Source organism: Calidris pugnax, unplaced genomic scaffold (assembly GCF_001431845.1).
Source record: "Calidris pugnax isolate Ruff unplaced genomic scaffold, ASM143184v1 scaffold38, whole genome shotgun sequence".
NCBI lineage: Eukaryota > Metazoa > Chordata > Aves > Charadriiformes > Scolopacidae > Calidris > Calidris pugnax.
In genome coordinates, this window is record NW_015090995.1 from 12,982,388 (window position 1) to 12,996,078 (window position 13,691).

Below are 13,691 nucleotides of genomic sequence, written 5' to 3' on the forward strand. Positions count from 1 at the left end.
CTGGGCAGAGCAGGGGCTGGAGGAGGGGACAGCCCCGCTCCACCGTGGGGACAGGCCAAAGGAGGGTGAGTGTCCCCATGAAAACAGCCACCGAGCATCGCTGGCTGCTCCCCGTGACACACAACCAAAGCCTGCAGCAGTTAACCATTTAGCGATGCTGAATCCCCCCTTCAGAGAACAGCCCACATTGGGAGACACCACCAACCTTTACACAGCAGTTTGCAGTGAATTCTTTGTGCATTTTGTTGTTTGGACGTAAAGGTTTTCTTGAACCCAGATCCTGAAAAGGTGTTTTACACCCTCCCTCACACCTGCCTGTCCCTTCGCAGCAGGAGGCTCTGCCGAGGCTGCTCTTCAATTTGGGTATCAGATGAAAGAGTCCATCATGTTTCCTGACCGGATAAATCAGCTCCCTTTCGAGTTGATGAAAAAGGCACTTGGCATCACTGAGATCAGGGTTTGACCCTCATTTTGAAGAGGAGGAGCCAGGACCTTAACCACTAGATTTATCTTCAATGGAAAGCCCTGGCTAGAGGGAGGCAGGATCATCCCAGGGAGCACAGCGAAGCTCAAGGGCTGAGGGATTTCCCTCCTCATGGGGAAAGGTCAAAAGTACACTTTAGGACACTTTCCATGAGCGATCGTGCTCCCGGCATAGCAGCTGAGGATGAGATGCTTCAGCAGTGACTCAGAGGAAGACGGTAAATAACCGCTTTTTATTTCAAACACAGGATTAAATTCCTTCATGTCTGGATCATTCAAGGTAAAGCTCCTGTAATCTCCTCGATGTGACCTGCAGCCCATCATCTGGTGGCTGCTGGGCCGGCACAGGACCAGCTGGGACAGCAAAGGGACACGAGAGGTGGCCGCTGGCCGGGGCACCAGGGTGGCCGCTCCGTTAGCGGTGCAGCTGGAGAAGAAGCTGGTGAGGATTGTCCCTAGGTCAGTGAAATCGTTCTGGGAATTCATGGAGCGAAGCTGAAGAAGCTGAGATTTTACCTCCATTGCTTTGCAAGGGGGAGGCTGAGAAATCATACTGTGAAAAATGCAACTGTGACACGGAAAACCCCAACTCGCAGCCACTGCAGCAGCATTTGTACTTATTTTTGCTCACTGCGGGGGCCCACACCTCATACCAAGGTCTCCTGTGTGCTGCAGAGCGCCTGTACACCACCACGCTCCTGTCCCACCATGTGCTTGCGGGGATGATCTTCATCCAACTGCTTAAAAATGAGGGATTTTTAAAATTGATTTTGTTGCTTTCTACTTTTTCCCCACTGATTTTCCATGATGCACTTGAGATAAGTCTTGTGTGAGATGTGGTAGTTCTATTGCAGGAATGATGGGTCCATCCAAACACTGAGCAGATGCTCCAAATATTTCTCTGCTTGATTTTCGACAGGATGGTTAATCCACCGTGGCAGGGTCGCTGTGTCACGCTGTCATGTACCGAAGCATCTCAGCTGCCACCAGCTCACACCGAGAGCTGCACCGGTGCTTCCCGGGCTCTCGAGGGACCACAGAGGTGAGGGACAGCCCGAGGACACCGACCTGCCCACCGGGTTCCTCCCTCCACAGCAACGGCGCCTCACGTTCCTGGGCAATCCCATCCCATGAGCAGGAAAGCCGAGCTGTGCCCGCTGCTGGGCGAGGTGTGAGGACCCATTTTGCCCGTTTCAGAGTAAAGGAAAGGGCTGGATTTGCAGTTCTTGGAAATTACAGTTCATTAGACCCCCAGCCCCTCATTTCAGGAGGGTCCCACTTCCAAGGTCCATTCCAGGTATAATCTGATGTCACCCTTGTAGAAGAGTTTGGAGTTTAGGTAATTTATCTTTACCACACGAAGCCTTTTTAGAGGTGGTCTTAATATTCATATTGATGAGGAAATACTGAGATAATTGTTAAAGAGTGCCAAAAAAAAGGGCTAGCAAGAAAGCTACAATATAAAGACAATTTTATTGCCGATAAGCTCTTAAAACTCATTTTTTTTCCTGTTTCAGTAGGACCTTATTCTTCCTGGTGAAAATCCGGTCATAGCATCTCTCATTAAAAATAAAATTATTTTGAAATAAATAAATATATAAAATAAATATCATATACATTTTATAAATAGTTTTGTCCTTATGCACAGTATCCATGCTTACATCTGAATAATGTTCCTTGCCCCATTCCCACCCCAACAGCAGGAAAAACCCCACGCAACAGGACCAGTCCATGTAACATCATCCATGTAGCAAACTCCCGGGCTGCTTAAGCAGGGTACCATTCGAAAGGCTTTTTCTGAGCAGGTAACCACCCCGAGCTTCGCAGCAGCATCCGCAGCAATTCTGTGGTCTTTTGTTCTCTTTCCTTCTCTTCATTTTTAGGTGTTTTTATTTCCCCCCCTGGTGATCAGGGTTGCTCGCCTGCTTGTTCCTTTAAGCGACCATAACATTGAATATTTGGCCTCTCTTGTAGCAACCGCGTAAAGAAAGTGAATGAAAATGAAAGATTATACGTAGGGTTCCCTCCCTTCCCCTACCCCCACCCCCATAAATAACCCAGGTTCGATATACGCTTGAAACAAGGAGGAACAGCAGTGTCTGAATTCAATGTAAGTGCTTTCCTATGTCGGCTACGCTTACAGGAATGATGGAATGACTATTAATAGAGTGCTCTGGGGAAAAGCTTGGGAGCCCAAGTATGTACACTGTCGGGGCAGCTGCAGGAAACATCACCTGTAGTGGAAGAGGTCTCTGTACATCGCAGGTATTTTGGCAGGGTCCACAGGCCTGGGTAAAAAATGAGTGAATTTCTGATGTCTCTTAGTCCTGTACCCCTCTCGGGGGGAGCCGTCCTTGTTCAGAGCCACGTAGTAATGCCTCTCCGAGTCGGGGTGCTTGTAGAGGGTTGAGGCGTATGTGTTGTACCAGTTCTCTTCAAACTGCTCTCGGAAAACGCACTCCCGGGTGAGCTTCTTCTGCGGGGGGGGGAGGTGGGAGGGGAAGAAAAAGACACTTGTGTGAAAAATTAAGAAAAATAAATCTTCTCCTCCTTCCTTCGCTTTATTTTCCTGTAATTTTCCTAGGTACTACCTCCTCCTGGTTCCCCAGAGGATCGGGACTGCGCTGCTGGGGATGTTTCCCTGGGTGAGAGCTGGGAACGGGCACAAGCCCTACGAGCCGGGAGCCAAAGACCTCTGAGGTGGGAGGAGAAAGGAGACAACAGGAGGAGCAGAAGGTGGGTGTGCATTTTGCAGAGGTGCCCCACGAAAAAACACAAAACAGAGCTGCAGTAAAACTCTAAACCTGACAGACAGGTCTCCGCAACTTGGTGCTTTGCTGGGGTGGCCAGGTCGTGTCTTCTGCAGGGGCTGCCCACCTGCAGCAAAGTCCCCCAGCAGCAGCCCAGGCACCAAACCCACCCCCTCGGGTGAGGGGCAGCCCCTCTGAAGGGTTTAAAGGGGAGCAAGCACCGCTTTGAAAGTGGAAGGCGCAGAGGAGCACGCGCTGCCACACGAATGAAAGCGTTCCTCAGGCCTTTCATCTTCTGAAGAGCCCAAGAGCTGTGATGTGAGGCCATAACAAGACCCGGGGAGGTCTGGCTGGGGAGCAGCACTCCGGGGATGTCTAACCCCGGGGAAGGTTTATGGTGGTGATAGCTGATGTGGTGAGCGTGTGCCAGCCCATGGCCTGTACATCCTGTGCTGGGCAAGGGGGACAGATGGCACTGGTGTCACCACCAGCCACAACCAGCCTTTCCCTCCAACCCTTGCAGTCTGTCAGCAGCAGACAGGTTGCCCAGGGAAGTTGTGGGTGCCCCATCCCTGGAAGTGTTCAAGGCCAGGCTGGATGTGGCCTTGAGCAACCTGCTCTAGGGAAAGGTGTCCCTGCCCATGGCAGGGGGGTTGGAACTTGATGATCTTTGAGGTCCCTTCCAACCCTAACCATTCTATGATTCTATGACACTCAATGATGGCCTTTCAGTTCATCACCATCGTTCCATCATGACCCTCTCCCTCCCATCTCCCCCGTGCCAGCTTCAGGGATATGTCCAGCCACAGCGGCTGTCCCCCTGCCCTGCAGGGACATGGGTGGCTTTGCCAGCACTGCTGTGCCATGTCACAGAGGGACCCCATGCTGTAGGCACCCTCCATCCCAGCCCGTCCCACAGGGGGGCTGCTGGGGGCACGTGGGAGTCCTTCCAGATGAAAGGCAGTCTGCAAACGTAGGATGCTATGATGTTACAAACACTGTACCTACACCGTAAACTATCTGGGGAGGGAATGTGTCTTATCTGTGGCTACAGAGTGCTAAGTGAATGTTATTGCCTGCAGTAGATGTTTTGTAATATGATCCAGGGCCTCACCTGCACTCAGAACCTGTTTTGAATGTTTTGCTGTTAATTAAATAAGCCCTGAGGTGAGTTGTCAGCCCTCCATAAGCCTACGCCACCACCCTTGCCATCTGAGACCTGGGGAACTGGGAACCACGGGTTTCTCTTCCCAGATCTGTCAATAAGCACAGACTTTTTTTCCTTTCCCTAGGATTCCTTTCCCTTGTGGGTGTCTATTTTTGTCAGTTAGGTTGATGGTTGGACAAGATGATCTTTAAGGTCCCTTCCAACCTAGAAGATTCTGTGATTCTGTGATGCCAGCTACTCAGAATACATTGGGAACCGCTGACCAGCTGAACTCATGCTCTGCTGCTTTGGCCCAGTGTCCCTGCTCTTCACTGGGCTGGTCAGAGGTACAGTGTTTGTCTGAAACGTTTGGAGAGTCTGGGGTGACTCTGCAAGGTGTGATTTCTTTCTTTCCAAGCCCTGGGATGTCCCCATTGAGCCCGATGCCATACAGGCAGTGTGCAAGGTGTTGTCTGTGATTTTTGCTGCTTCAAGTTATTTGCTGTGTTTCTGAAATTAGCAGAAAGCTTAACAGAAACGCCGGTACAAGGTTAACAGGGACAGGCAGAGAAGCTGTCTGTCTGTCCGTCCCGAGGGGACTCCACGTGTCGCTGCAGCGATGGCTGGCTCTGGCTGTATCAACACTCAGATCAGGCAAAACTGGCAGAGAGGGAAATGATAAACTTTCTGAATATTTAAAGATACTGCCGTACTGCAATCTCCTAAAATACCATTGTAATGCTAATGCTGTTGTCAGGCGCTGTTTTATGGACCTTTAATTATGAATACTGTAGTGGCTTTCGATTTCGAAAAGCCATCATTGCACAACCCACGTATCCCAGATTTTAAAACTCCAGGGCTATTTGGGGATGTGGCTCGTGACTCCTGCACAGTTTGGATCAGCGGTTTGACCGTGTCCCCGCAGCGCCCGTTCACTGCCTGGTGTAGGAGATGCAGCGACAGAGAGAAAACTCCCACCATGACATCTTCAGGTCAGTTCTGCTTCCAGACAAAGTGTTATAAAATGTTATCCTATTTTTGCTTCTGTGTCATAACAGGAACACAGGCCCTAGAATGTAATTAACCCATCATGAGACTGTTGATTTATAACCCGAGCTGCAGGGTCTGAAAGCCCAGAAGGGAATATGCAGACTCGTGTCCACCTTTTCAGCAGGCACAAGTAAAAGCTGCGACTCAGGGAGCTGCTAAGCAGCCTCGGGGATTGGCAGGAGAGGTGCTGCTGGTCCAGCCCTGCTTTCTGAAGTGGGCTTTAAGGGTTTTTTTGTGTTTTATGGAATCCTGGTGGTTTTACTTTTTATCTATCTATCTTGCCGATTCGTAATTTAGCCACTGTCTCCGCATTTAGCTTTTGTTTAGGGTAGATTTTATTACAGAAATGAAATGGAAAAAGACCAGTTATCGGTGCGTGCTACTATTTGATTATCTCAGATGAACATCAATAACTGCAATTTAAATAGTGAAAGGGTCTGTGGCAGTATCGGATGAGAATGGGAGAAGAAAAGATGATGGAAACTCATGGTTTACTGTTTGCTAAGCAGAGGTTTTCTGAAGGCTTCTCTATATGCAGAGTACAGGAGTTTAAATTTCTATACTGTGAGATTGATGTGATGTGGTTAGAAGAAGTACATGCCCTTGGGCTTTGGTTTAAAACTGGTTTATTTTATTTCATTCTAAATTTACTGTGATACAGCCTCAAAAGTCAGTATCCTCACATGGGGTAATGCTGTTATCTAGAAAGAGGCACTTAAAAAGATCATACACAGGTGATGGGTTGAATTAAAGGGAATGGGCCATCTGAAGAAAAAGCACCAATGCAGTGCAGCAGCTATGGAAAAGGAAACTTAAAAATGGCCACAGGTCTAAGGGGCTGAAACCAAGACAGCAAATGACAAACTCACAAGCTGCCACCAGAAACCTGAGCCTGGACTGGAAAGAGGGTGTCTTCTGCTTTCTCTGTCCTACAGCAGCACAGGATGAGGCAGAATCTGCTGTAAGTGATGTTAGGAAGAGTTTATAGGTATTTGGGAGTTTGTGTGGAGTGAAAAACTAACACAGTTTACACTTGGTTTTTGGCAAAACAAAGAAATTTTTAGCTTGAAAAGGGCACCACTAGAAAATTATGAGCAACCCCCCATAATTCCTAAAAGGAGTTGTAGAGAATATTATAAAAAATAACATTCAGACCACAACTTCAGCTTCTGTTATTAGCTAAAGAGCTATAACACAAATGTAAAAACTGCAGATAGGTGCAGATTCTGATCACATGGAGAATATAATGGACACGTTACTCAGGTGATGAAAACACAGAAGCAGTCTCCCTGGTTTTGTGCTAAATTTCCCTTCTGCCTTTAGTTGACCATTGCCCCCCCATTTCTGAAAGCCAAAATCTCGATAAGCGCCCCCAGCTCCCCAGGCACTGCCCAGGGACTGGGCACCACTATGGGCTCTCGTCGCATACGTGCATCCTCCTGGCACAACCCTATTTCATACAGAGCATTTCTGTTATAACTGCAGTGGCACCATGGAGGTATGTGGCAGCACAAGGAATCTGGAGGCCTGTGACAGACACAGCTCATGACACTGATGAGGCCCCGCAGCCTGGGTTGCTGTGTATGTTATACAGTGTTGTAATCACAAAACCTTAAACTTACCGACCCATACAGCTCGCCTCTCTCATTCATGCCGAGGTAGAGTCCTGAGTCCACCCCACGGATGCTCACCAGCCCCACTGCCAGGCTAATAAACTCCAAAATCCCTGAAACAGAAAAGAACTCCAAATCATACAGAGAATAAAACCGACACCAGGCTCCAATGCCGAATGCAAATCAGTCTTCCCCAACCTTTGCAGCGCTTCCTGCACACCCCATTTTCCTTATTTACAATGACACAGTTCTTAAATCTATAGTTCCATATCGTGTGCAATCTTCTGCTTTCTACTCTACGCTTCTCCCCAGCATTGTCAATTTGACTTGCCCAAGAGGAATTACCTTTCCTAATGAGAAAAGTTTGGCTAAGGTTTTTTTTGTTTGGTTTTTGAGGGGTTTTTTCCTAATTATCACCCAGAAGGCAGATGCAGAAACATGTGCCTGGCCCATTAGAAATTTCAGAAGGCTGTTACCAGGCTGGGTTTTTTTTTTTCAGCAAAAGGAAAGTGATTTTTGTCACCATGGCGCTTCCGGTTTGAGATGATAGTCCTACATGTTTCAAACTGATGAATTCAACAAAAATAAGTAAAAAGCACTAGAAGAGGTGTCTGTGAGGGCCATCTTTGTCCTGGCGCTCCAGTGGGGTACTTGCCACCCCCTAATGGTATGTAGAAACTGCAGGGATAAAATCCATCTTCAAATAGATGCAGGTAGAAATGCATCTTCCTCTGCACCCTTTGGAGCTGGGGAGCTCCTGGTCCTTCCTCCATCACCCCTTGCCACCGTTACTGCCAGACACCCCCTCCTGCCCCATAAGTCCCACTGCTGCCCCAGCATCGGTCCTGGCCATCCCTGGCCCTGCCAGAGCAACCATTTTACCCTTGGGTTCAGCCTCCAACGATGGTGTCGGACACTGTAACTAACGAGGGGCAGCCTCATTTCCTCTGGCAAAGAAATTAGCGGGGTCTGCCACGCTGCCTGCTGCATCCCTGCTGCCGGTAAGGGGGACAGCAGCTGCTTTGATGGGGGAAAGACTTGTAATAGGAGAACCCTTGGTGAAACACTTAAAAGCAAACAGCCCCTAAGTAGGTGTGTTTTTAACTGGTTTGAACAAAGCCAACATCACATGTGGTAGAGACCAAACTTCACAGGAAAACCTCTTGAAGGTATTAGTGGGCCTGTGTTAGACCATGGATATCACATGTTCCCTAGCCAGAAGTCATGGGTAGTCTTTGCCCATGTCCAGTACTGAATTAATTAGCTTGGAGGTGGCAGTAGAAGGAAGAGGGTTTTCACCGTCCCACCTAATGACTGGACGATTCCATTGACAGGTGGACAAAGTTGCTCTAACCTTTAGCGTGGCTCCAGGTCTCTTAATATAGCTCCCAAAACGGCCAGTCCTGAGCAATTGCTGCTCTGATCAGGTTACCTCTCAGAGCTCCTCTTAAATGTGTGCCTGGAGTCTAAAATCACCGCGTGACGAGTGGCCACCTGAGCCGTCTGACTTCAGCGGCAGTCGCAGCTCCCGGTCACCCCTCAGCTTGGGGCATGTGTCTTCTGCTCGGCCAGGAGGGGATGCGATAACTCTCAGATGGTAACTGCATCACCACCTAAATATAGGACAGACCTAGACGGCAATGGACACCTCTCTCCTCCTTCGCTCAACTCAGACTCATCAGTCAGATGCTGGCAGCTAAGATGGCTGCAGGAATTAGCCTCCCTACCTTTTATCAGACTTTTTGTCCTCCTTTTGCCCTGCCTGCTCTGGGGCTCGTGTGTCGAATCCAGCCCTCCCTGCAGCCAACGGGTGCTGAGGGTGGGGGAGATGAGATGTGGACTTGAGAACTGCAATTCCTCGAGACAAGCAGGGAAGCAAATGACACAAAACACACTTTATGGACCAGTACAGACATTTTCCAGGCTGAAATATGCCCAGCTACACGCCCTGGCCTGGGGACACATATTGCCTTCAGAAATGGCAGGAGCAGGCAGGGAAGGCAGCCCTCCCAAGCCAGGCAGGCACACCAGGACCCTGGCTCGGCTCTGCCCGCTCCCCCATAGATATTGTTGTTTCTTATCTGAAATGAAGCACAAATGGGGAGGGAAGAGTCATGGTATGAGGGGTGATCATCTGCCTCCTACAGGTACAAACACAGTCCTCAGCAACAGGATATTTTTTGGATATTTTTTTGTTTTCTGTCACTCCTGGGAAGCAGGGAAATGCTGCTGGTCCCATTTAGAAACCAAGGGATGTCTGAAGGAGGGAAACCAAGAGCTTTTCTTGAGTATACCAACAAGCAGGCTCTGTACGTGGCATGTTAACCCAGGTCTCCAAAGACTTGGTAAGAAGCAACCCAGGAGCTCCTTAAGAGTAGCATTAGCATCTTCCCTCTCTGAGCGGGTGGGTCAGACACCCCTCGCCTGCTGCAGATTGAGTGAATACTTGCCGATTTTGCAAACAACATTTCTTCAGTGTGTCAATGTGCCCATGAAAATCTCTTCCAACAACGTCCCTTGCAATATTCCCTTTTTCTAATCTCTTTGAGTGGCACTTAGAGACGTGCACAGAAGATGACTATGTTGAAATTGCATTAAGAACGTAACTTAAACCCACAGAAGTCAGGAGACAGAGTGAAGGCTGAAAAAATGTGGGCGGATATCCATCCTGTCCTTAACTCACTCCAATTGCTAGACAAAATTGCAGCTTCGTACATCTGATCTCCAGCAGCACAGGGAGCGGCCACTGGGGCCAGCTCAAGAATTTTCTTTCCAGTTGTAGCGGTGTGTTTTTGTGGTAGAACATGCTTTTTATTTCCTTTTCCTTTTTCTTTTTCCTCTCCCCAGGACTTGCCTCTCTTTTTTTCTTGCTTCGATTATTCATTCTGGTTTGTCCTTCAGCCTTTCTAGATAATATTTGGAGAGATTTGATTAAGACTCTGGCTGGATTCATTTACCACCAAAGCACTGAATAATCTCCTGAGCTTTGCCACGGCCAGACCCGCACACTCTCGCCTTACTATAAACCATCCCTCAAAGACCAATTCAGCTCCTTGCACCTGTCTCTTCTTACATGACTGTATTCAGGAGCAGGGGTACAGAAACATCAGATGTTGTATTAATGGCTACAAACCTAAAGCTTGGGCTAAAAACCTCAACAACTGGTCAGCAACAGGTGCACTTACGCTCTGAATGTCAAAATCTACAGCAAAACTTTCTCTGGAGGTTTCACCAGCTTCTCTAGGAGACTGTGTTACAGATCCATTAGCAGGTTTGTAGCTGAGAAGAGCTTCATTTGCTGCCTTTATTAGTCTGCAGAAGAAACTCAAGACCTCTTTCTCTCCTCACTTGCAGTTAAGAGTAACACCGTTGGTGTCATTTGTTTAATGCTGCTGTAAAACAGACACGAGGCAGAAAAGGAGCAATTCCTCCCGCCAGGGATTTTCCTGCCAAATATCTCCGTTTCACTCTCAGAAGGATTCTCATAGGGGCACTAATGTCAGTCCAAACCCCCTCCAGATTTTGACCATCCTTTATTTCTTTGTACAGGAAGATTCTTAGCAGATGCAGTGAGAACAGATTCATTTTTGAAACCACTTTATTCTTTCTGGGATGACTTAGGTGGAGCTGCCAGTTCAGAGAGCGGATTTGGGCATTTCTCTAGTGTGAGAATGAGCTTTCTTCCAATGATCGTGGAGGGCTTCATCAAATTTTGTATTAAGCCTCCTCTAGGAAAAATAAGCTGCGCCCCATTGTTCTTTTATGCATCTGTATTTTTACAAGTATAAAATATCGCGTTCCAAAGACAGGTGTTATTTTGGAATGCTCCAGTCCTCGACAGATGAGGGAATAGTTACTGTGCTTGCTCAGGCAGTGTGGGTAGACGATGCTGCTGCCTCCCCTGTGTCCTACAGGCACATCCCCTCAACGCTGTGGTAGAAAAGAATCCCTCCCTTAGCCCTCGGCATCAGGACCCTGGTACTCTGTTCTGCACCAGCAGGGCTTTGGCTCTTTATTTTCCTCTCTGGAAGACTTGGATGTCTTGCACATCTGGTAACCTTTGGGATGGCTGAGCATGGGAGGGTGTAGATACTGTCCATCTTTTCCTGAACCCCTTCCAGTATTAGGAGGTAGGGATGCAAAGTCTGGTTCCACCCTACACCCCATCTGCAGCTGGACACATGCCTCTGCTGCAGTGTCACAGCCATCCGTGGAGCACATTAATTATCTGCTCATGGTGTCAGGGAGCACCTTCCAGCCATGTGGGCTTGATCCACCAACCCACCATGCTGGATTTGTATTTCTCCAGATGCCTCTAGATTTAAGGCAGCTTTAAACTGCTACCCCGAAACCCTCGTCTAGCTCTGTATCCCTCACCAGTTTTGCAGCTCCCCAGAATCGCTCAGGCTGCCTATTTCTGTAATAAGTTACTGTTTTCTGACTGCTGCATGCAAAATTTAGGAATGCATTGATACATGACATCCTAATACGAACCATACCAGAAACACTGGAATTTAAATATTCATGGCTACTGAATGCAGATGGTGAATACTGTGTGCCAATACGTTATTGCTTTGAGTCTCTGCTGAAGCAAGGTTTAGTCCAACTTTATCTGAACACGAGGATTCCAGTCTAATCCTTTGGGGCTTTGTCTTGCAATTACAACAAATAACTATTTATTTTACACTGCCTCTGGGAAAACCCTGAAGCAGAAAACTATAATATTTTATATCTGAAGTCTGGTCTAGTTTACGTAGCTGGATGCTGACTGCTAAAACACTTAGGGAATGCCAATGTTTCGATTTATTGAACGCGCTGTGTGACTTAAGCTTAAGCGTGCAAAATTCATGAAAAGTTTTAGCCCATTTAACACATTTTTCCAAAGCTTGTTTGGAAATACACTTATTTTACTCAGTCTTTGTAAAACATGGAACTGAGGCAAATGGTGCCGTTTGAAACTGGCTGTTTACTTGCAAAAAGATAAGTAAAAAGAATTGATAGAAATACTATGTGGCAGATTGAACTAAAATCAAACAGATGCAATTGCTTTCAGTTTCTTTCAAGGTGGAACCCCATCATGTACAGCAGCATGAAAGGTTAAAAACATACTTCTTTCAGGAGGTAATTAAAGAACGCTTTGCCCACGAGCCTATTAGTACCCGACTCTGACCTGCGGGTTATGACTTTCTTGATTTAGGCAGGGACATGCTATGCACACACCTGGTGTTTATGGAAAGCACAGTACAGAGATAAGCTTCTCCGATTGTTCCAAAAACCTCCCTTAATCTACGAACAATAGCAGCGTTCCTCACGGAGCAGAAAGGGCCGGTTGCAAACAAGTAAAGGCAAAAAAAAGAATTCCTTTCACCAAGGAGTTAAATCACTTGAAAACTATAAAAAGTCTTGCGAGCACTTCTTGCAACCTGTTGACAACATAGCTGAGATCACTGCCATGGGACTTGATAGCTTACACAGACACCTGCACTAGATGCTGAAGTAGCGGGAATTTTTCTTAGCTGTGCTCAAACTTACTGTACTTCTTTGCCTGTGGCTTGGGATGCATTTTTTGAAGATTACATATAGTCTCATTAGAGATCCCTGCTCTTGTGTGACACCAATACGGGCGCTGCAGTCTTCCAGCTGTATCCCGGGTGGCAAGGTAAATCCACGGTGCTCTGCCTATTGTTCCATCTTCGCCTTTCTTTCCGAGGTCCCCTAAGCGTTTTTCCCCCTTCAGCTTCCCCCTTTCCTTTCCAACAACCTCCCCGAACCGAGCTTCTGACACCCATCCAGCCAACCGACCCCTGCCTGCTTTGGGGAGACGCTCTTCTAAATGAATTCATGCAAGTAAAAGAAATCAGCTCACAAATCTCTGCGGAGGCCAAAAAAGAAAAGGGGGAGCGGGGAGGCGACACACCACAAGAAAAGCTAAGAATTGTTTTTTCCAATGTGCTCTCTCCTTTCTTTTGCCTCTCTCCCCGCTAACTTCAGAGGCACTGCTAGAGCTGGTCACACACACCACCCCTCCCCGAGGTTTTTTTCTTTTAAATATTTTAATATTTTTTTTTTTTTTCTCCTCCCGCTAAGGCACGTTTCTGTGCACCTGCAGAAGGGCCGAGCGCCGGGAGAGTAGGAAATTGGAAATAAAAACTCCCGCATTGCTGGGGAGTGAGCACATTTGTTTAGGAGCCTAATTATATCCGTCCCGGGATGATTTATAGGAGCGGGGTAATTAGTTCTGTTGGCGGGGGCACCTGCTCCCGGTCCGGCCGGCCGGGCACCCACCCAGCACCCCTTACCGAAGCGGCTGTGGTCCTGCCGGGTGCCGTGCACCGTGCCGTTGGGGAAGATCTCCAGGTGGAAGCCGGTGCGGCAGTAGAGCTGCCGCCGCCGCAGGATGCCCTTGAGGTGAGCGAAGTCGGTGGGGGAGCCCCGCTGCAGCCGCCCCTCGATCTGCCCCAGCCGCTCGTTGAGGAAGCCGGGGGAGTCGGCGAGGGGCAGCCCCCCGCCGCCGCCGGCCAGGGCGGGGGGGAAGCCGTGCAGGTCGGGGTCCAGCGCCCCCAGGAAGCCGCCCACCTCGGCCATGGCGGAGCGCAGCGGCCCCTCAGAGCGCGGGCTGCGGCCGCCCGGCCCCGCGCTGCCGCCGGC

The 13,691-nt window shown here is 48.5% G+C and overlaps 1 protein-coding gene across 1 annotated transcript; it reads right to left on the reverse strand.

Moving 5' to 3' along the window:
- Window positions 1-1,976: 1,976 nt before the first annotated feature.
- FGF16 (fibroblast growth factor 16) lies at window positions 1,977-13,628 on the reverse strand. The gene is made up of 3 exons (XM_014954989.1): window positions 13,343-13,628; window positions 7,053-7,156; window positions 1,977-2,959 (listed from the first exon to the last, which is right to left on the reverse strand). The coding sequence occupies exons 1-3, from the start codon at window positions 13,626-13,628 to the stop codon at window positions 2,714-2,716; spliced, it is 636 nt and encodes a 211-aa protein (XP_014810475.1). The 3' UTR covers window positions 1,977-2,713.
- Between the last annotated feature and the right edge of the window lie 63 nt (window positions 13,629-13,691).